Genomic DNA, 23,454 nt, shown 5'->3' with positions numbered 1-23,454 from the left:
ACCAGTGAAGACACAGGAAATTGTCACCAAATACACAGAAAGAAACTGTAATGAATAGCAAAGACTGTAAGTATGTTTGCCTGGTCTTTCTAACACAGTTCTCAAACTGCCACAATCCAGTCAAGACTGGAGGTGAAGATTCTAAATATGCTAAAATAAAAACACTTCCACAACGACCCCCAATCTAAACAAAGAAAGGAACATCTACCTAACTTTCACCCAGCTGGATTTTCAATTTTGTGTACTTTTGAAGTACTTCCAAGCCAGGAGAATGATTATAGCAAGGAAAACAATACTAACACTCTGAACCTTTTTTTTTTTTAAATGCACACAGAGGCACACATAGACTATTTTCAAAACATAAATAAGCTGCATTTCAAAATGATGTCAAGGAGTTAAGGACCAAAAGCACTGATATGGCTATTTAACTTCCACGTGCCCTGACCATGGAATTCATATTCATGGAGTTTTCCTAAATTAGAGACACATTTCAGCAGTAATGCATGTCACTGTGCTTAATAGGAAGAATCTTTTCTGCACAGAAGGGAGCCCCTTCTCACATAAAATCTGAAGTGGTGGCCTTTCAGCAGAAGCTTAACTTCCTTTAGCATGCCAAGAAAATCTACCTTAAGGTATGGGGGGTCGGGAGGGGGAGAGATATATCAAGATGACAAGTCACCAGAAGGCTCATTCTGAGATAGCGTTAAACATGAAAAACAAAATTCACCATCTTCCAGTAACCCGCTCAGCTGAGTGCAACCAGTTTTCCCCGTCTCAGTGGCAGAAAACTGCAGCCTTCAGACCAGGTGAGGAAGCAAAAAGGATCACATCTCTAGGAGGCCCAGGCACTTCTCCCACTCTCCAGCCGAATGACATATCTGTTGTTAAAACACCCCTCTTATTTCACATTTATACCCGGGACACGACTCAGCTCTTCCCTGAAGATACTCTTCACTTTCAGAGGTGTGTGTCTACCATTTATTTTCTCTTTTCTCTCACTTATGGTCTTACACCTAAGAGCATCGCTAATATGTGCCACAAATCAAGGCTAAAGCACAGTAGTTGTCTCCAGGCCACCTCACCACATCTAATCTATTAAGGAATTTAGATTCCCTACAGTACAATCCCATCCTTTAGCTGACATACACCTAAAAGCCACACTGCCGTTAACATCCACAGGCATCCAAATACCAATCAATAGCTGCATTACTTTATTTCCACAAAGTTAGAAGAATTAATTTAAAATAGTGCTTATAGATTCACCTAAATACATCAGAATAAACTTACTAGCACAGACAAGCTGTGTATTAGATACCTGTAAAATCTTTGCCTCTGTGCATGTAAACTAGTATCACTCTTCAAGTATTCAGCTTTCTTTCCAATCCATGTAATTTGTAGACCAAGGTGTTTTTACACACTGGACAGCACTAGAGTTCAGTTTCCTTTTACCAGAGGTTATAAATTTGACTAGACAGCAACAATTGCTTTTTAATCTAAGCAAACTGATCTGTCAGAGGCAATCAGTACAGTGAACCCATCCCATGAGAATCCTAATAATCCCGATGAATCACTTGGCGCTGTATGAAACTGAATAGTTGAACTCTTGGCACAGAATGTCACAAGCACTTAATGCACCAAGTATATACAGCTGCAAACAGTGAGCTCAGGGACATGTGCCTTCATAGTGTTTGCACTTCTGCTCAATTTCTACAGCTTTCAGCATTAAGCAGTTTCTAATCATATTAGCTTTTCTTGTTTTTAAACAATTTCCCATGGAAAAAACCTGACACATATTTAGGGATATTATTTGCTGTTCCTACCAATGCTTATACATCACATTCAGAGAAAAAGATCGGGAAAAATCTGGGTGAGAAACTGGGAGAGTTCTGTTTTAAGAGAAAATTTATCAATATACTGTAGTCAATACAGTAGTCAAAATGTTTCTGATGACTTTTTAACACTGATTGACATACAAATGACACTAAAGAAATATTTCAGTAGACTACTGCAGCCCTTTTCATTGGTGTTTTGAGCCCATCTGTAGCACGTCAAACATATTAAGTGAGCATTTTAAAAATAATATGCTCCGACTAAATTATATGCCATGTATGTAAAGACATACGATAATGCCACATTTAAACCAAAACTAAAGGTGTGTTTATCTTAATTCACTTCTTATTAATATCTTAGTTCAAATTACATGCAGATTTTTAAAACTGAAACTAGAAATACTGTTTAATACGCATAACTAGAAACGTTTCAATCTACCTAACTGTATAGAGACAGTAACCTTAGGTTAACCTTAGAGCTAACCTAAGAGTAATCCAGTAACCTTACACTAGGTTTCCTCATGCAGTTTGATTCTGCTGCCTCTAAACAACATCTAGTCCCACAGAAGTACATTAATTCGGTTATTGTCCTTAGAGTGTAAAAAAGTTGTTGAATTGACAAGTGTGTCTATAAAACATATATCACAGTCTCTAGTCTATTGGCTGTACGATTATCTATAGTAAGTCTGGATAAAAACAGATGTTCTGACTTGGAAAGCACTTATCTTTACAACTCAAGAATCCCCGAGGAGGTTTAATCTAGTTGATTTAAAGCTTTGGTCCTTAGCATCAGTTCAGTAGTTGACTGATTTTACTTCTTAACTGGACAAATGTTCTTCTATGGACATGCTAAAAATTCTCAGTAACAACAGCTGCATATACAAACTACTGATTTGTCCATAATTTCAACAGCCTAAGTGAAAACTTACCCACTCTTTCAGAATGAAGGTAAGAAAGATGCAAACATACATGCAAATTCCGCAACTACAGGGCTAAAATTGAAACTTTTATTTAATGTATAAAAACCCAATCATCCAGTTAGTAGCATTAATAAAGGGAAACAAAATCTCCACAGCCTAAAACACTCTAGTATTTAGCACTTTACTGTAGTAGTACTGATAAAAATCATATATATATATAAAAATATATATAAGTAAAGTGTTTTGGATTTATGTAATGTATGTATTTAATAAATACTGTTGTTCTATATTTATTTAAATATTGTTATATATTTTATAAAATAGAGCATGGAAGCAATAGAGAAAAAGAAACTACCCTTCAAAATCTGAAAAACTGAAAATGCCTTCTTGTTCTTCCCTCTTCAACAGCTGTGTCACGTTCCAAAAGCTCGTGGTGCTGAGTGTAGAAGCCTGGGCAGTAAGGAGCTAATGCATTGCTATGCCTCAAACACCAATGCCCATTCAAGCGGGCAAGTTAGAACAGGATGTGGGCCAACTTCCCTGTTCTGGTCCATGGAGACTGTACAACAGAGAGGAGCACAAGGGGTCAAGGAGTGGGCAAGACCAGTAGAGAGGGATCAATATCGCCAAAAGACCCTCAAAGCCCCCCAACCCATTTCCAGAAAGGTCCAGAAGAAAGGACTGCGCATGCTGCTCACTTATTCAAATGAAGAGCGAGAAACCTAACCCCAGGGTGGGGAAGAGTTACCCTCAGAGAAGACTGCTTTTTTAAACTACCAGCAGTACCATATTTGATCTAATCTTCCTCCTCTGCTTCCCTCATCATCAGGCCAGGAAGCACTCCTCCTCTTTTGTCTTTCCTTCCCCCAGATGAAAACCACCCCCCAGAAGGTAAGACATAGAAGCAAAATAGCAACTTCAGACAACACCCTTATTTTTACCGACTATAAACCATTTAAATATTGTCTCCACTCTGGAGACTGCGGTGATGTTACAACAGGAACAAGCTATTAAGACAAGGCATTCCTTGATTCACTCTCACAGCTGTCTTCCTTCTTCATAAAGGTGCCTAAAACCAAAAAATTTCCAGTGTAAATTCACTGGATTTTTTTTAAATTATCAAGACAAAAGTTGTATTAAAAAGTGAGATATGCTAGAATATTTTTCAGTATCTTTTAGCATTTTAATAACTGCTTAAAACGTGTATTTAATAGAATGCTTTATAATAAAGTTATTTAGTAGCTCTTTGGAATGGTTACTGGATGCTCTTGTGTCCAGGGAGCAGAACTGCAAAGACTACTTTCTTTCAGAGCCAAAGGTCAACTCACAATTACAGAAAGAATAACAAGTCACTTGGTTCAATTTCTATGCCTGGTTCCTGTGCAGCACCACAGAGGTGTTACTGGAAAACCACCTACACATTAAGACTTGGAAGAACATTTACAGAGTATTGCATGTCTGCATTTTGTGAGTGACAATAGGGGGGTTTTATTTATTTTTCAAAAGGTTTAGAAAAGCACTCTGAGCAATATTCTCCCCCTTCCTTCTACGCCCCATACAGCCAGGAGGTTGGACATCATGAAGAGAGCTTCTGCTCCTGCTCAGGTCAGGAAGAGGAATGCTTCTGAGACACTACTTGAGCTGTACTTGCAGAGGGGAATCAGCTCACTGGAACTGAATAAACTAAATTGGTTTCTTTAGTTCAAATAAACTAAAATTAGAAATTTGAGTTTATATTCCTAAATAAAGAGTTAATATGTTTCCAAAGCAGAGGCGATCCTAATATTTTTCTCTACTATATATGTGGAAGTCTCCAAGCCAACCACCTTCTCCCTCTCATTCCATTTTCAATTTTATGTGACTATGGAACATACAGTAAAAGTCATTAAGCTACATTTTACAGTTTATGGTTTTAATGGTTTTGCAACATTAGATGCACAACACATTTTCAAGCATCAAAAACTAGGCTTTGCTATCTAACATTTCATAAAGATAATAAAAGTTAATGAGCACTGATGATCTATGATCTGACAAGACATCTGTTCTGTTCTTTCCGAGATAAAACATTCACCCTGACTGGTTCTGGCACAGTGGGAGAGAACAAATATAAACTAATTAATCATTCTAAACTATAAGCTATATTAAGTTATAGTTTCTCAACAGGCTTTTCACACCCTGTTGCTAATAGGGCACAGGTGTCCTAAAAACAGTCTTTCAATGCAGTAATTAAATGCTGCCAATTTCACATGGTCAGCTGCAGCCACCAGCACTGTTCAGAGTTTCAGCAGAAAAAAAACCTATTCGAACAAGTAATAACAAGGCTGATGTTATACCAAGAGTCCAGTATCGAGATCTCTATTCCCGCTTTCTACATAATTTCATCATGCTTTCTTATTATGGGAGGATTTTAAAATTACTTCATTCTGACCCAATATGGGGGTAAGTAGTACAAGCATTACAAGAAATACTACAAGATACTTCATAGAGGACAAGACTAACATTTGCATGGAGGGGGGAGGAGTAATCTGTGTCACCATTTGTGAGGCTGTAAGAGGGAGATCTGTCACAGGAAACTTGAGAACAATGAAACTGTACGCTCCATGACATTTCAAAACCAGCTTCCGAGCATTTAAATGTACTGTTTGAGACCAAATTCAGCCTGTTAATATTTATGTCACCTACAGCATAACAAAGAAGAGAAAAAAAACCCCTCAAATGATTCTTTTTTCCCTTCACTCAGCCTTACAGTATGACATGTTTTGAACACTATGCAGGAGTATGCAAGGTTTTGGCTTCCCGCAAACTGCTGTATATTACTGTAAATAGAACATGTGAAATGGAAAAAAAAAAATTAAAAATCAGAGATTGCATAGCAGTTAATAAACAACAGTGTTTACAGTAAAACCCTAAGATAAAGACAAAAATCCCAGTTTTACACAGAGAAAACAAATACCTAATTCCTGACAAATACCTTGTACTGCTCAAAACACTGTCCTGCTATCAATCTACCTTGCAGAGGCACGTAATAAAATAAGCAATAGAACCAGGGAACCAAGCATGGCCCAGCTGCGCAGAAAAGCAAAGTACTTTTGCTAACTGAGGGATCCAAGACAACTGGTATTTAACACTAAAACCCCACACAGCCTCAAACATCTAACCTATCTACATAGACAAAGCTTCCTAGAGCATGCCAGAGGAACAGCATTTCTCCACTGACTGAACAGTTAACCAGCTTTCACTGGACTGCCCCGCTGGAAGAGTCTGCTCTTTCCACTAAAACCAGTATTCTCCTTAAGTTGCAGTCACAGACTCCACCTAAGAATTTAAACCAACATTTATAAAACATGTGCACAAACAGAATCAGAAAGGCTTAGCCCAAAGGAATATTACTGTGGCAAGACTGAGTCAGATGGTCCATGGATTTCTCTCTCGCACTTCTGGAGAGATTATGCATGCTTTAGAGTAAAATAAATAAAATCTGAAATAAACCAACATTAAGTAAGCAGCCTAGACAGATCAGCTGGTGAACTCAGACTACACATGTATTAGAACTTAGTGTAGGAAAACATGAATGGATCAGTAAGAGACAGTTTCTGCTGTGGAGTTGAAACTTAAAATATATGCATTTGGGGGGGGTTGCTATGTCTGAATTAATTTATGATCTCTTCAGATCACCTCCTCAGATTATTTAAGTCTTGCAGACACAAATTTGATGTTCATCCATTAGCATTTAGTACGTTTTTGGATTGTGTTTTCTCGTTTAGTTTTGTCTAAACAGATTTCAGTTTGTATTCTCTGAAGCAAAAGCATGACAAGTAGGGATGACAAGATTAATTTACAAAGAAAAAATACACCCCCAAACGAAAAAACACACCGACAACTAAAAAAAGCACTCCTAGCCTGAATCAAAACAATAATGTAGACCTATGCCAGGGTCCCTGGAAAAGCAATTATGCAATAGCATCATCAACCCCAACATGTGCAGCTACTTATCAAAAACACATGCTGATAAGCCGTTGCTGTGTATTTTTGTATATTATTTGAGTAATATATTTTAATTCTACACAAATTTTGACATGAGATTCTACTAATTATATTCTTGTCAGTTAACCTCATAAGCTCAATTTTCTTCCTTGTTCATCTCTTTATGCCCATCCATACACTTTGATAATGACTTAAATGCTGCTTCCAAGATAATTTAAATTACATAAAGATTAATAACATCCAGAGGTAAAAAAAGAATAATCCACCCAGAGACACACAGACTTGTCACATTCAGATTCTGGTTAAAATACTAAAATTTAATAATACCTTTCAAAGATACAGTTATGTCAAGGAAAGAGTAAAGGCATTCAAACAATGGATATAGATCTTAAATAATGTTTACAAATTCTAACTGCAAATTGACTATAAAGTCACAAATACTTTAAATATTTGCTAGAATATAGTGTAAATTCTAATATAAATTAGATAAACTCAATCTGTTATTTTTTACAGTCATAACAACCTAATCTTTACATAGTATATACATTAAAATACCAAAAAGTTATAAAATTTTCTCTTTGTTACTATGCAAAGAAATGGAAAATACATCAGCTCTGTCTTACTGTACAATATCTGAACTGAATTTCTGTAGTGGTCTCTGCAAAAATAAATGGCACTTTCACATGCAACAAGGCATAAAGTACAACTCTCTCCATTAGCAGTATTCCATCTGAGTGCAAAGTAAACTACAATGCAAATGTCATTCAACCACATAGTCAGAAATCAAAAGTAAACTGGGGAAAGAGATTCTGACAAACTTTCTCATACTGAAGTAATAATGAAAAGCATGTAAACTGATTTCCATACAGGTCTGTAATTTTAAAAAATGAAAATACAGCATACTGAGAAGATTGTTGTGATGGTATCAAAGCTACCTTGACAACACAATAATGGAAGGAAAGCTGATGATCCCGTGCGAATTCTGAAGCCCAGCCCTGTCAATGGGCTGCAGCATCTAAGCTGCTTCACTATTGACAGTTTCCAAAATGACTTCTGCCACTCAAAATTGCACATTAGCAGTCAGATAAGTTTCCTAGACTTCATTATGCCATTGTGTAACCATAGCTTCCACAGTGCAATGCCACAAGAAGCCTGTCTTTCAGGATTTCTTTACTTGGGTATTCAGGTAACTTGAGCATGTTGATACTGAAAAGAAAGAAAAAAAAAAAAGCCACATAACAGTTCAGCAAGAAACTCAACAGTAAAGATTTCTGATTGAAACCCCTGAAGAGACCACATTTATGGTAGAAAACAAACCTGTGCTGCCTTATAGTACCACGGAGCATTCGAATATATTGCAGGAAATTAAGTGGTTTTTCACTTCAGTAAGTTGTAAAAGAATAATTTAACTTTAAAATTCCTTTATTAATTTCACTGCTTTCAATTAGGCAAAATCAAGTAAAAAACAATGAGCAAACATAATGTAACATCATCTAGATTAAAACCTACGGCTTTCTTGTTGGATAGTGAATACTCCAAAAACTGTCAAATTTTCTTTGGGACCTCTTAATATTAAAAAGAACTGTACTTTTGACTGTGACTGCCATGAAAAAGCTCTGTTTTAAGATATTTCAATAAGCCTAGTTAACATACCATGTGCTTGATGTTGGTAAAAGATTTTCAGTATATGGTACAGCAGCAATTGTAAAATTTTGCAATCCGCTGCCACCCATTATATGGGCAAAGCCACCATGAGGCACCCTGGAACTGAGAAAATTCACAGAGATTAGACCATTGCAATAATGCTATAAAGCAAAAAATATAATCTTTACACTGAAAATATCTCTTATTTAGAGCAATTTGACAGTTACTAATACTTTTATCAAGGTTCCCCTTCTCTTAGTAATATCAAAATTCTCTTCGTCTAAATGCTTTTAATTACAAGATTGAATAATATATTAGTCCACTTAAATTAGGCACCAAATTGTTTGAATGATATTTAAGATAATTCTGCTTGCAAGGAGGACTCATTTCTACAACCAGTTTTTGTAACAAAATGTTCACAGAATCATAGAATATCCTGAGTTGGAGGGGACCCACAAGGATCATCAAAGTCCAACTCCTGGCCCTGCAGGGATCACATCATGTTCCTCAGAGTATTATCCAAACACTTCTTGAACTCTGTCAGGCTTGGTGAGCTTCCCCACATCCCTGGGGAACCTGTCCCAGTGCCCAACCACCCTCCAGGTGAAGAACCTGTCCATAATATGCAACCTGACCCTCCCTGACACAGTTTCATGTCATTCCCTTGGGTCCTGTCACTGGTCACCAGAGAGAAGAATCCCTCCCTTTCTGCTTATAAGGAACCTGTAGACTGCAATGAGCTCTCCCCTCAGTCTCCTCTTCTCCAGACTGAACAAATCAAGTGATCTCATACTGCTTCCCCTCAAGACCCTTCACCATCTTTGTAGCCCTCCTTTGGGTAGTTTCTAATAGCTTTATATCTTCCTTATATTGTGGCATTATCTCAATTAAGATAAACATGGCTATTTATGTTTACAGTTTAAGAAATACTACATCATAAAAGAGTTTATTCTCTGATTAACACCTATGGAACAAATGACCAAAGTGTCCTTGATATATCTATTCATTTACTACTTCAGACCAAATATTACAAGTAACTAATAAAACCATTACATCAGTCACACTATCACAAACTATGGCAAAACCAGAACACTAAAAAAAAAAAATCACTAGCATCTTCAGGAATGCATTCTCACTTAATCATATTACTAAATTCTTTTCCATTTACCAGTGTATTATTTAAAGATTACTCAAGGTGTAAATGGGCAATAGCCTGGAGTGTTCAAAGTCCCTCCCTATAATTTTAAACTAACAAATAGAACATAATTCAGATATTCATATTTATTCATAACACCAATTTAAGCTGGAATGCACTACAAGATAACATGTTCTTAGTACAGCCCACACAATCAGAAAAAAAAAAAAAAAAAAACCAAAAAAACCCTCAATCCCCCAAAAAACCCACTATAATGAAAGGATAAGGACTACAGAAGTTGAATGCATTAGGAACAATGTCACCAGGAAGGCAAGGAGTGGTGATCCTTTCCCTGTACTTGGGGAAAAATATTTGGAGTCCAGCTCCAAGCTCTCCACTACAATAGAGACAGGGACATAATGCAGGAAGTTGAGCAAAGGACCATGATGATTGTAAAGGATTGGAGTACCCGACACAGGAGGAGAGCGAGCTCGGGCTTTTCAGCCCTGGAGAAGGCTCAGGGGAATCTATCAATATGTATAAATACCTGAAGGAAGGAATAAACAAGATGAAGCACTCAGTGGTCCCCAGTTACAGGACAAGAGGAAATGGGCACAAATGGAAGTCCTGGAAATTTCCATTTAAACACAAGAAAAACTTTTTTACTGTGAGGTGGTCAAACACTGGTACAAGTTGCCCAGAAAACTGGGAGGTCAGCACTCCTGGAGACAGTCAAAACCTGTCTGGACAAGATCTTGAGTATCCAGCTCACCTCACTCTGCTCTGAATAGGGTGCTGGACTAGACAATCTGAGATTAGCTCAGTGGGTTAAAGAATGGTGCTAATAACACCAAGGTCATGGGTTTGGTCCTCATATGGGCCATTCACTTAAGAGCTGGACTTGGTGCTCCTTGTGAGTCCCTCCCAACTCAGAATATTCTGTGAAAATCTTAATCTCCAGAGGTCCCTGCCAATCTCAGCTCATCTGTGATTTTGTTGCTAGCAAAGAAAGAAACAAAATAAACTTTCCATAAAATATATATCAGCTGTTACAATTCTGGATTACAGGTATCTATATTAAAAACAATGCTCCCATATTCACCAAATCAAGTGACTACAAAAACAGGAGCAAGAAAAGAAGTAATGTTTTTACTCATGATAAAACTACTTGGCAAAAATGCAAAAGAGTAAAGGTTGCCACTGCTAAATGTGAAGGACCTAGGACACAACTCACTGTAATACTTTCTAAACGTACCTTTAAGAACTACCTATAGTATCTAATATATAAATCTGTATCACTTAGCTTAATAACAGCAATGCTGGGCATATAGTTCTAACACTGCTATACAAGGCAACCACTATGGAGGGAAGTGCTGATTATTGGCAGCATATTATTTCTAACACAAATGGAATTGTGCTCACAGCAACAGTTCAGAAGAGTTGTAAAGATTTTACAGCCATACTGTTATACTGTAGTTTTGGCTCATATTCCACTACAGTTCTGCCTCCCCTGCAGTGACTTTCTTCTCCCCTCTAGCATTCCACATTCAAATCAGTGATAAAACACAGATCTAACTGCTGAAAATTTTTCATTCAATCGACTATTAGCTAAAAGTTTTTGCAATGTAACTTATTATAATTTTTTCCTTACAACAGGTCAAAATTGTATAGTATGATCACAGCTTTGAACATTTTAAAGAAACAGATTGCTGCCAACTTATGCTTTCAAGAAATGAGTTCTCTCTCCAAGGAACACACTGCCAATATAGTAAAGAAAACCTTCCAAATACATGCAAAAAAATATCACAATATCTTACCTCTTCTACTGCATGTGCAAATAGCTTTGAGCAAGAGCAACAATGCAATTTCATGGCTTTGGAAATTTCAACATTTAAAATGTTTAAGTTTATATCTGAATCCTAACATTTCTACCTATTTTTCTACTGACAGGTTTTGCATAAATTTACTTGAAATGAAAACACTGTAGAAGAGATAATTTAAGCTGGTTTCCTTATGTTTTGTTATACTTCTATAACAGTAGGCAAATACGTATTTCACATTTAACAGCTATGCTGAATTTCCCTTAAAATAGCAGAAGCATATTGCTTATTGCTCAACGAAAACTACAGTCCCCAAAGAAATTAAACAGCAATCTTTATACTTGTAAAATACCAATAAAGTAGAATTTATCATACAGAATTTATCAAGCTGACAACACTTCCCTCCAACTGCTTACTAAAAACCTAATCAAAAGTTGTCAATAGATAATTACCAATAATTTACCCAAATACTATTATAAATACTAAACAGATCAAGAAGGGGAAAAAATAAGCAAAAGCATGTAGAACTGGCAATACCATCTCAAGCAGCTGTCAGCTGAGAAAGAGTAAGTGGTGCATAAGTAAACTTTCAGATCCCCACCATGAGGCACAAAAATATTTAGGCTTTTTCTCGAGTGTGCTAAGACCACCAACCACATTCAAACTTTGCTCACGACAATTACTTTACTGTTAAAAGATGTTTTAAAATTGGTATTCATGACAAATGCAATGGCATCTCCACTGAAACTCCCAAGGCAAGACTTCATTACATTGAAGAGAATAAGATGTAAGAATGGGAAAAGAAGACATAAGAAAAAGTTTAAGAAATATTTAGAGATGTCAGAGAAACACTGAAGACATAATCATAAATATATTTTTTTTATTTAATTCACTAGACTAATTTCATAGTCTTTGGAAATAAAGAACAGTTGCGCTTCACACAGACACAGAAAATCAAGTAAGTGAATGTGAAGAAGAGATTAAAGGGAAATGGAAACAAACAATGAAGATTTTGAATATAGCCTGGCAACCACTACACAGAAGCAAATTCTTCACTAAGGAAATGCCAAGCCAGAAGATGTTCATAGTTGGAAATCAGATATACTTTTAGTGGATAATTTTACTTACGATACCAGCCTGTACTAGACTAACTTGTGTTTTAGCTCACAGATAAGTCAGCATCTAAATCTTCCCTGCCCAGAAACCAGGACTGTCTGGGGATTTATGTGCAAAAATGTGAGCTGCATTAGAGGTAACTTTAAAAAGTTAAATTTTTATGGAAAAATATACCTACTGCATTGCATTCACTGAAGAAAAAACATAAATGGTTCCTTCTAGCTGATACAGAAAAAAAAAGAAAAAGGCAAATTGTTTTTCAATTCCAGCCCACAGTTCCTAAAAGCCACAGCAAAAATTTCTTTCCTACTAACAAAATGGGTAAGAAAAAGACAATAGGTGATTTGTGACCAAAACGAATGGTACTGAAGCACGTATTAATCAGACAACATAATTGTTAGCTTGATAGAAGTGTCCCTTAGAATCCAGCAGATTATTGCAAATGCCATGAAAACAGTGAATGCCACTGTTTTCAGTACCATTTGGAATGTTTTAAGAAGCATTTGAAACATGACCTTACATCTTAAAGATCCTTATTTGCTCTCTAGATTTAGAAATGGACTAGTCCACTAAAAATGAAAGACCAGCAGTTGGCATGCAACATATATGCAGTTAGAACTGCAGAAATCATTTCTTCAGAGGACAAAAGGATCAGTGTACACAGATTGTCCATGATTCCTAAAAACAAGGAAATTCATAATAAATCAAGTGAAACTAATAGAATTTGAAGACTCTGCCATTTGATGATACATCCATGACTATGAAATTCCTTAATATAAAAGGCAAATTTTGAAGATCTTAATTTGTATTTTATCATTGCTTAGCCACAAAACTTATACCCAAAAGGTCAGCTACTCTACTAATTCTAGAATATGAAGGGAACATCAAAGTAAAAAGACAGTGGGATCTCTGCCTGCCATCAGAAAAAGACTGGATTGAACAGCTCAGGTGCCACATATATGCCTACAGATCCATTTTGTGAGATGTCTGTACACACAAGCTCAGCAACTCAAGGGGCATTTATTGCTCAAAACCTTCCCTCACTGCCCCCAAACCATTAGGGAAATAAAAGTGGCTTTCCCTAGAGAACAAATAGAATTTAGGACAGAAAACCTATATAAAGCAAACAGTCCTGCATAAGGTTACATCTTCACTTACCTTGACATATTGCACTAATGTTAAATTCAACTCAGCTTTAGGAGAAGGATGTTCTGTTTACACTAACTGAAGTGATACCTAGTTATCTCATATATTACAGCCTCTATTGATTACTGGAGAAACCAACAGTCACATAAATATGCAACAGGAAGAATATAAAGCGCAGTTAAATTCGCTATAGCCTTGTTAAAAAATTGCCTGGACAGCAACAAAGGCCTCTTGCAAAGTAGTCAAGTATAATAAATACGTAATCAATCATTTTGCTGGCAACACAGGCAGCAAAGGTATTAACACACACTTTGTCTACTTTGATAAACATACAGAATGCCTAAGTCTGCAAAACAGTTTCTAGCTAGATGATCTTTCATGGCAATCTCAAGTCTCTTGACTTATTTCAGAGTATCTAGACAATATATTTGTTCTTACAGAAAAGTCTCTCACCTGCCAGTAACAAACTGTAATAGTAATACTCTCTCTTCCTGAGTTAGTTCCTCCACCACATCCCAGAACCACTAGATGAAAAATAAGTTAGTTTGTATTTTCCATTAAATACTTGTAATACTTGAAAATATAATGGTAAAACAATAAGCAGAATATGTGCCAATTATGGAAATTTGCATATGAAATTCATACATAATTAAGTAACTTAATGTAGGAATACAATATTAAAAAAAATCCACAAATTTCAGCCAAAATAAGCTTCCATAAACACACACAGATAATGAGAACAACAACAAAATCACCTTTCTTGGATTAAAATGAAACAGACTACATTATTCAAAAAAAAAAAAAAAAAAAAGCCAAACCAAATTTACCTGAATAACTTGGTCTCCTCTCTCATAGCCACTCGTGTATTCTGTATTTTTTAACCAGTCATTCACATCAATTTCTGGCATACCAGACAACAAGAGCTCCTTCAGAAGAAGCACACAGGTTGTGATTACTCCTCCTGATTAACCATTAATTTCAAGAGTTTATGCTATCTTATAAAGCATTGCTTTAAGAAGTAGGAAAATTATAGTGCTTTTTCTGTTTAGTTGCAACCTTATAGAACTTACCATTTAATTTTAATTCAAGATTTTTGAATTCAGGTAACTTCACACAATCTATTTAATTTCAGTATGCAGTATCAGGAGAGAAAAATTATTGCCAAAGAATCTGAAAGAAGAAAGCTCTGAGTTTTGGCATGACTTAGGACAAAACTTGATATGTGTTGGTTACAGAAGATCAAACCGCCAACAAAAACTTAGTGAAATTTGATACTGTGACTCAGAAAAATTAAAGACAATTGACAGCATCTCCTTACTTTTAGAGGATTTCTGTCCTCCTCAAGGAAAATATAAAAAGACTTAAAGGCCACAACATCCTGATTCATATTGAAATTACAATTCAAGGCATTTATCATGGCCATGTGAAGCTATCACATTCCAGGAAGTTGGTAATTCTCAGTAATTAGAAAAAGAAGGAATACACATAATGAGATCCTAACTGATAGATGGCTGGGAAGCAAAACCAAAGTGAAAGCTATAAAATGTTTATTTTGTGATTACTGAGCTTTACTTCTACATCATTACACTGCCGAAGAAAGTATGCTGAACAAAGTATTTAAAAATACATAGGCATTTCTGCTTACCAGTTCATATTCATCAAAAAGCTGGATCAAAGATGGAGGAATGAACATATGGAAGCCTTGTAAAAAGGCATTTATCTGAGGCTGAATGGCTCTTGTCATTCTGAGCTCTGTCACAAGCTGGACATACTCAGCCTGCAATGTAGAAAATGACATTAAGATATAGCACAGCAAAACCCCAAAGCTTGTAAAAACGCATTCACACAAATGCTGTCCTTCATATATTACAGATCTCATCCACTGCAAGATAAGAATCCCTATGCACTTTCCACATTGAAGAAACCCAAAACAATTAAGAAGATTCCTCCAAGTTCTGAGCCCCTTCTAGTCTTCCCTCTTCCTTCCTTCCAAAGACAATTCCAAACCAGAACAGTTTAAATTGTTACATAACCCAGTCAAAAAACAGGGACTTCAAACAAGATAAAGGAAGTGAATAAAACTTAATTTGTTATGCCTGCCATCTAATACAACCACCATTGTGCTCAACTAAGGACATAAACACGTCAAGGTTTGTAAACAAAAATATTCTATTAAGAAAACTGACCTAACTCAGGAAAAAGGGTAAACTTCTGAAGGAATATTGGTGAGCGAAAAAGCTTCCTAGATTTCCCCCTATCTCCAGAAGTCTAACAGAATATACTACTTACCTCTGCAAGCTTTGTTATCTTAATAAGAATTTCAATTTTTTAAAGCAAGCCTTGAAAATCTCCTTAGTTTACTAAAAAAAAAAAAAAAAAAAAAAAAAACAACAAACCAGAAAATAATTTCTACCATAGTCATGGGAATAGACTATATCATGCTTTAGGGATTTGAGGGCTCTGTTCCCTTTAAAAGATGCCAGCTAGAAAAGGAATCCACCAGAAGAACTTCCCTTTTGTTGAGAACACAAAAGCCTAGGAGGCGTTAATGGAGGAAGGTTTCTAGGAGATAGGCAAAAGTAAAGCTCTATGAATATGTCTCATTTACTCTGACAAAGGTACACAAATCTAATAAAGTTTTTTCTTAAGTAGAGAAAGTTTCCTACCTGAAAACAAAATTTCTTCCTACATTATTTATGGTACTCAGTTTCAAAGAAATGCTTTGACTTCCTAATAATGACTTTTAGTAAAAAAATCATGAAATGTATCTCCCAATCAAACTGACTATCAGCTTCCTTCAAGACAATAATCTTACAAAAATACTTCGATTTTTAATTTTAAAAAAACTTCAGTCTAAACTTTTAGGTTCTGAACCTGCACAAAAGCAATCAAGCATTTTTTCTTTCCTCTCTTTCAGTAAAACAGAATGAAGTATGAAATATTTCAAAACAGAACAATATTTTTCAAAGGCAGCTCCTTACATTCACAGAGGTACAAAGGGATTGTCACTTGCTTTGCAGTTGGAAGGTATTTTTACATACATTAGCACCATTTTACTAGAGTAAAAAGACAATTAATTTGTGAAGTGCTCTGAAAAACATGACCTAATCATATTTTTAACTGCAGAACTGTTCCAAAAAATATAATTTCAATCTAGAAATCTCCTCAGGTTGCTTCTACTATCAGTGGAGATGAAGACACCTCTCTTCTCTAAGGACTGGGGGGTAGCCAAAGCAGATTAACTGCATTAGACAAAAGTCAGCCTCTGCACATACAGAAGAAATCAGAAGCTTTCGCATTACCAGGATTTGAAATCATGTTAACATCGGTCTTCTTCAGTGATCAGAAATGCTTGTTTTACATCTCTTAAACTGCTGTTACATATACTAGGCTATTCAGAAAACAGAGTAGAAAGTAAAATTCACAACCTTAGTTTTAAAAAATCCATTTAAGAAAAAGAATACGACTTATTTTCTGTATTACAAAAATACTACATTGAACACTTTAATTATGAGAGAAAGCAGTTGCTGTGCTTTAGGTGTAACAAGAAATGTTTTAAATAGCCTTGAACAGCTGAGCATCCTGACTATCAGCACTGGCACATGATGAAAGACCTGTAGCACAGAATTTACACAGTGTATGTCAGTAAAAATTGGTCAATTTGGTTTTTTCTCTGTTCACTTCATTTATATTTTATTCTCTCTCAGAAGCCTTAGGAGCACATTAGAAAACAGAAATACCCATACAATTTCAGATCTACATATGCATCCCCACACAGTGCACAAAAGGTACAATCCAGACTTCTTTTAAGAAGGGAGATTTGATTGAACACACATTAGATGGGCATCACAAATATGATGATAAAGTCTAGTTTGGGTGAGGGTTGTTCTGTATTTTCCTTTGAGGTAAATAAAGCAGAGATCATGCTTCCTCGATTTCACAATCACATATACTGTGAAACAAGGATCAATGTTTATCATGCTCAGATTCAGAAAGCAGCTCCATTCCAAAGCTGCCTGGAAAAAAAACCCACAATTTTTTACTGCCAAACAGCACAGCCAGCTCAAACAGACAAGCCCTGGAAGGACAGAGAAAGCCATATGATTGTGGAGATTTGCACCATTCTTTAATAAAACATAGTTATACTTTGACTAGCTCTAATTTTATTTTTTTCTAGAAAGCAGAAAGCTGCAAAGAACACACAGCACAGAACAAAGATAAATGCACATTATGACACTGGACACAGCCTGAATTTTCCCTCTGAAGTCTCTCCTTTACCATGACAAAAGGCAGTTGAACCACAGCTACAACTGATACTTCAGCTGCCTGTTACATGGACATTGCAAGACATGAATATCTGAATCAAATCGTCCCACAACCATTCACCTATTACAGAGCTGATATTAAAAAATTCCTTTGTTCAAAGAAAATAACTTTTTACAAATAGCTCTCAATACTGGTGCATTTACTCTGTTTCAGTTTTCAGTGTAGGAAATGGACTGTTTGGGTGATTTCTGCAGGGGTGGGGGTGGGGTGTGTTTTGGCTTCCGGCTGGGGTTTTTTTGTGGGTTTATTGTTTGGGGTTTTTTTAAGGAATAAAGATTCAGTCAATTTCATTTAAAAAAAAAAAGCTCTCCTTCAAACAAGTAATCTGCTAGTGTGCATACATAGCACATTCTTCTAGAAGCTGAATTTTCTTCTCCCAGAGGCATAGCAAATACAATGAGTTTTAAACAGTGATCTTTTATTCCTTGGGTAAAGGCAGGAAAAAAAAAGATATGTCTTGTAGGAAAAAGATTGTTGTTTTTTTTTATAAAGGAAAGTAGACACATTCTTATTTAAAAGGATAGAACAGCTAAGCTAAAACATACTGCAAAACTACGTCACATGAAAGAAAGTGGAAAAAATTCCCCAACACCATTAAAACACAAATCTACAGTTTTCAACCAGGTGGTCACTATCAACGACTTTGCCACTGAACAAAAGACAGTGCCATTTACAGATGGTTTTTGACTTCACATTTTGCAGCTGCAAATTCAAAAAAATCAATTAATATTAATAGTTTCAAACCTACCACCAGAGTCATCCATTTCTTACCAACTTTAAAATAAATGCTACACAAACTCCTGCCACAGCTGGGTTATGTGGCTCCGCTGAATATGGAGGCATCTGCTCTACACATTTTCAACCACCCTTTGTAGTCTGTGCCCCAACTCCAAAGTTAACAGAGCAATTTAAGCTACTGGTGGGTAGTACCCTCATGTGGGTAAACTTCTAATTTCATGCTAATTGAGAACGGGTTTTAAATAGTTGTTATGAAGCTAAAATTTATGTCAAATATATCATTTTTATACACTGAGAAGCTAAGACTGACCAGAAACAAGAATCAATATCCTTACTTTCTCCAACAGATAACAAAAAAAATTAAACATGTCCTGCCTTCACAATTAGACTTATTTTACCATCTGTTTTCTTTCATGAATGACTGTATTACAGGAAACATTACAGAATCAGGCTAATAATATGTATTCCTGTTATTGGAATGACACTCTGCTTTAATGAAAATGAGGATTAAGCATACAAGAATCCAGTGCCAGTTGCTCCAACACTAATCGAAATGTCCTTGCAACAAACACTGACACCAAGTGGCCGTTTCCCAGCGCAGCAGCTGCTGACACCGCTGGTGCAGCCGAACGCTCACTTCGCACACAGAACGGGCCAGGCCAGCCCAACACAAATGAAATTCGAAACAGAAAGCAGACATCAGCATCAAGAGTCAATGTTACAAAAAACTGCAGGTCTACTCACGACACTCCTGCAGTTACTCGAAGCTGTTCAGTTGGTAACTGCAGAATTCAATCAGACTGATGTTGATTTTAATTTTAGATTATTTTCAAAATCCAGCTGTGTTTTTCAATATTTCTTTTTTTTAACTAATGCTGCAGAGAACTGGGGGCTTTCTAACCTGTTACTATTACAGTAAATTATAAAGGTACATTATTTCCATACACATGAAGTGACTTGCAAATTGCTGAAAAAGCTTCCTGCAGCCTTTTACTCCATCCATTATTGCACGTTAATGTAGAGCAATCCAGTGCCACAGACTGCCCCAGAAAGCAGCACACTTTGCAACGTTAACTACAATTTTTAATTTTATCAATTGCTACTGTTCTACTTCTCCAGTATATATACCCATGACTTAACTTTAGGAATATTTACAACCTTTAAAATAAACCCTTCATTTGAAGTTTCCCTTCCACAGTTCTCTCAGAAAGAAAAACCTCAAGCCTGAACTCTTTTAAAAATTTCAAAAAGCACTATTTCTATATAACATGCTAAGCTAGAAAAAGGGGCAAGAGTGTTGATAATTTTTTAACTTTTTTGTATTTCCTTCAAAATGGGTATACCATTTATCCTCCCAGGTATTCAGAAGGTCGGTCCAGTCACTTTTCTTATACTATCAACTTCTGAATAAACCTGTATACTCACCTTGTTTTCCTGTGTAACAAGTATACTTGCACCCCCGGGCTTCAGTGGCACTTCTTCCATTGCTCCAAACACATCAGTCTCAACAGAGAAGGTCAGCTCTAAACCCAGATCACTGATATCATTATCTAAAATCCACTGCAAGTTCTTTGCATACTCTGGATCAATAGATGCTACATCCTGATAATTTACAGGTATACCTGAAGGGGGAAAAAAAACAAAAAAACAAAAAAAAAAAAAAAAAAAAACAAAAAACAAAGAGACAAAACTACTCAAATAAGTAGGATAAAGGTAAAAGATTTATAACAATATATGGCAGAAGATTGCCCTCTAGAGAGAAACCAGAATAATGCAGTAACAGAAAAACGCAATAAGGAATCCACAGTTAAAAACTACATCAGAACTGTACTTACTACATTTTTAAAATATTACAGAATCAAGTTTCCTCTGTGTGTTTTTCCCCCCAGTGAGGCAAATGACATACCACTTGGGCAAACACAATTTGCACAATTTTAACTCGCTAACAGATTTAAGTAAAAGCATCTAACCATCTTGAACATACAATGTTAAATGTTTCCTACAAAGTCTTAAAGTTTTCTACATAACTTTTAGAAACCCAAATACCATATTTTTGTACAATAATATCTTTGCCCCCAGAACATTACTTGGAGAGGAAAGAACCTTCCTGTAGTCAGAAAACCCTTTTGCTCTTCAGTTTTCTTCTTATTAACCATGGTTGAAATGGGATCTACTATACAGTTGAAAAAAATTATTTATAGGAATTTTACATTTTCAACCTGAACTTGCAAGTCATTTAGAAGCATTAAAAGGAGAGTTGCTAGAAGTTTGACTTTTATCCAAGTACAGGAACTACTGTTTACAGCCCCTTCACAGACACGGCACTCAGACACATTTAAGCAAATGTGCCCAGAACAAGGTGACCCTGAGTTTATGAAGGAGAACTACCCTCTTCACTACACAAGAAAGCAAACCCCCAACTACTTTAACTCTGCCATGATAGATCCTCTAACTCTACCAAGACAAATACACTTCTGGGAAAAAAGGGGCAGGGGATTAGGGTGGCAGTAGGTTTAGAGAAAAGCAAGTTATTGGGAAGTACTGTCTTTGCTTCACCATCTTCTGTGCGTTATGCAGTGTCATAAGGGTGCCCATTAATTACTGTGAGCCTTGGCAACACGGACTGCGGATGCAGTACCCCAGACTAACACAAAATTCAAAGGTTAGCAGCCACTCAGACATCTAAGTGCAAAAACTGTTACAGTATTTCCATGGAAGAGCTGACTAGAGCTGAAATGTGTACAGAAGCTGTAAGGTATTGTTTTTCTAATAAAATCAAGCAACAGTCGAGTTTAAGACAGGGATAGGTAACTTACTAATTAAATATCACTGTCATTTCTCTCTGAAAAAAAAAAAGAAAAAATCTAACAGCTGTCTAGTACTTACTAGAGGACATTCATTTTTGCCAACTAGCAAGCATATGTGCATTTCACACATGAAATAATAATGTCTCTGAGGGATATAAGCAAAGACTGAAAAGTAGGAATCAGAGATTCCAACTTTAGAGAAGAAACTTAACTGGAGCATTATGATGAGAGTAACAGTCATAGTCAGCACACTGCGAGACCAAAGCACTAAGCTCACTCGTTTGCTTGACAGATATTTTACCAATCAACAGACTCAAGTGGGCAGTTATAAAGAAACTCTATCAGATTTATCAGGACAAAACTTGAATCCCATGAAATATTATGTATCTTTCTCTTGTATACCCTCAAGGTACCTGTAGTTTGACAAGGAAGAGAAATCTATCTTAGCATAATTGTGATTAGCAGGTATTTCCATGCAACATAGAACTTCAAAAAGATACTACAGGTAAGCTCTGGGACAACATCATTTAATATTCAAGAATTTAAGGCCTCCATTTCAAAACAGACTGACCTAGAAATTAATTTTCACTTCTGTTTATGCCATTTCAAGGACTACTTTCGACTATACTGTTAAACAATAGACTGAAGTCTAACAGCAAACAGTATAGTAAAGAATTTATCTGCTATCTGTCTTTGTGGGCTGGAGGTGGAAGTTCTCTTTTATAAACAGAAAAGTAATTGGTTTCTTAAAAAAACACAAATTAAGTGGAAAAGAGCACTAGAGAACTATCTTCTCCTCCCCTGCTTAAGCAGAAGGCAGACAAAGTGTGAGAAAAACAAACCTAAGAGGCCTTATTAATTTCTGACTGTATTTTTGCCCATGCTACATCTGTAATAGAGAGCAGCCTTAATAAACAGGCAGATCTATGGAATAATGTTTGATTTCACAGCACCCACACACAAAAAATTATGCATGCTACATATCTAACACCTTATAAAGCACATTAGTTGTGTGTTAGCTGGGTCATCACCTAAGCCGGTGATCTTTCCTTGCCTACCAGATATTGTTGCAGAAAGATCTCAATTCACCACAGTGGAAAAAGGTGATGCACCCACCCGAGTCTCAAAAAAGCAGCCACATTTGTTCATACAGGTTTCATCTTCTAATTAAGGCATTTCCACATCATGTGTGTTGACTAAAAAAGAGGAGTTCCTTTGAAAAAGGTTCACACTGTTCCTCAGAGACAGAAGGGCTTACCTCACAACCGGTGGTTTTAGTGCCATCAACAGATGGATATACTTTAACTAAGGGAAAACAAGGATCTCAGTGCAAGGTGAAAAACCAAAGGAATGGAAACGTTCTCAGACTGCAAAAGATTTCATACTCCTTCACTTAAGGCCTGACAAGTAGTTGAAGGAAATTCATATTTCTGTAACCTGATAACTTGTATTTGGCATGAATAACAGTTAGTATAACCCACAGCTGAACCTGAAACAAAAATTAAACGAAAACCCCTCAGGAGCATCTGCTGCTGCACAACTCCGATTCCTTAAGCAAGAAAACAGGAGATGAACAAAGCTGATGGAAAAGGCCTTGGAAAGGTGAGGCAGAAAAAGCAACTACTTCGGGAAGTGGAGGTGTAGTTTTTCCAGTTCTCTGTGTCTGATAAGTAAGAAGCAATAAACAATTTTGAAAATTTAAACAAGTTGAATGTGTCTAAACATCTAGAAATTTCCAGAATGCCTGTTCAACAGAATGACAAGATCTTACTAAGACTGGTGAGATCTTATTAACAGAGACTAATGACTGCTGCTTCTTGGTTTGCAACAGTTACTCTAGCAAAATGAAAAATGAAAAAAGTAAGGTCATCTTGTCAACTTAGAAACCAAAAAATCAGGTATATCATCACAAATCAAACTAGTAAGGAACCCAAATTCCTTAGTACTCAATTCCAAAAGAGCTGACAAGAGCAACACTTCACTGTTCTC

General features: G+C 36.2%; 1 protein-coding gene across 8 annotated transcripts in view; it reads right to left on the bottom strand.

The window, feature by feature from the left end:
• Positions 1 to 7,029: 7,029 nt before the first annotated feature.
• HACE1 (HECT domain and ankyrin repeat containing E3 ubiquitin protein ligase 1) overlaps positions 7,030 to 23,454 on the bottom strand; it is a 52,822-nt gene continuing 36,397 nt past the window's right edge. For 6 of the 8 annotated variants that reach the window (XM_064649875.1, XM_064649878.1, XM_064649873.1 and 3 more), the window contains 6 exons: positions 20,084 to 20,280; positions 15,240 to 15,371; positions 14,422 to 14,520; positions 14,048 to 14,118; positions 8,387 to 8,500; positions 7,030 to 7,939 (listed from right to left, as the gene is read on the bottom strand). In XM_064649875.1, coding sequence (XP_064505945.1) covers positions 7,837 to 7,939; positions 8,387 to 8,500; positions 14,048 to 14,118; positions 14,422 to 14,520; positions 15,240 to 15,371; positions 20,084 to 20,280 — 716 coding nt within the window. In that variant the 3' untranslated portion in view covers positions 7,030 to 7,836. Of the gene's footprint in view, positions 7,940 to 8,386; positions 8,501 to 12,968; positions 13,127 to 14,047; positions 14,119 to 14,421; positions 14,521 to 15,239; positions 15,372 to 20,083; positions 20,281 to 23,454 lie in introns of those variants that run through there. The other 2 variants (XR_010429327.1, XM_064649876.1) reach the window with 2 other exon arrangements.

Source organism: Pseudopipra pipra, chromosome 3, assembly GCF_036250125.1.
Source record: "Pseudopipra pipra isolate bDixPip1 chromosome 3, bDixPip1.hap1, whole genome shotgun sequence".
Lineage (NCBI taxonomy): Eukaryota > Metazoa > Chordata > Aves > Passeriformes > Pipridae > Pseudopipra > Pseudopipra pipra.
Note: the sequence above shows the minus strand (reverse complement) of the source record. Positions and strands in the feature narration are given on the sequence as shown.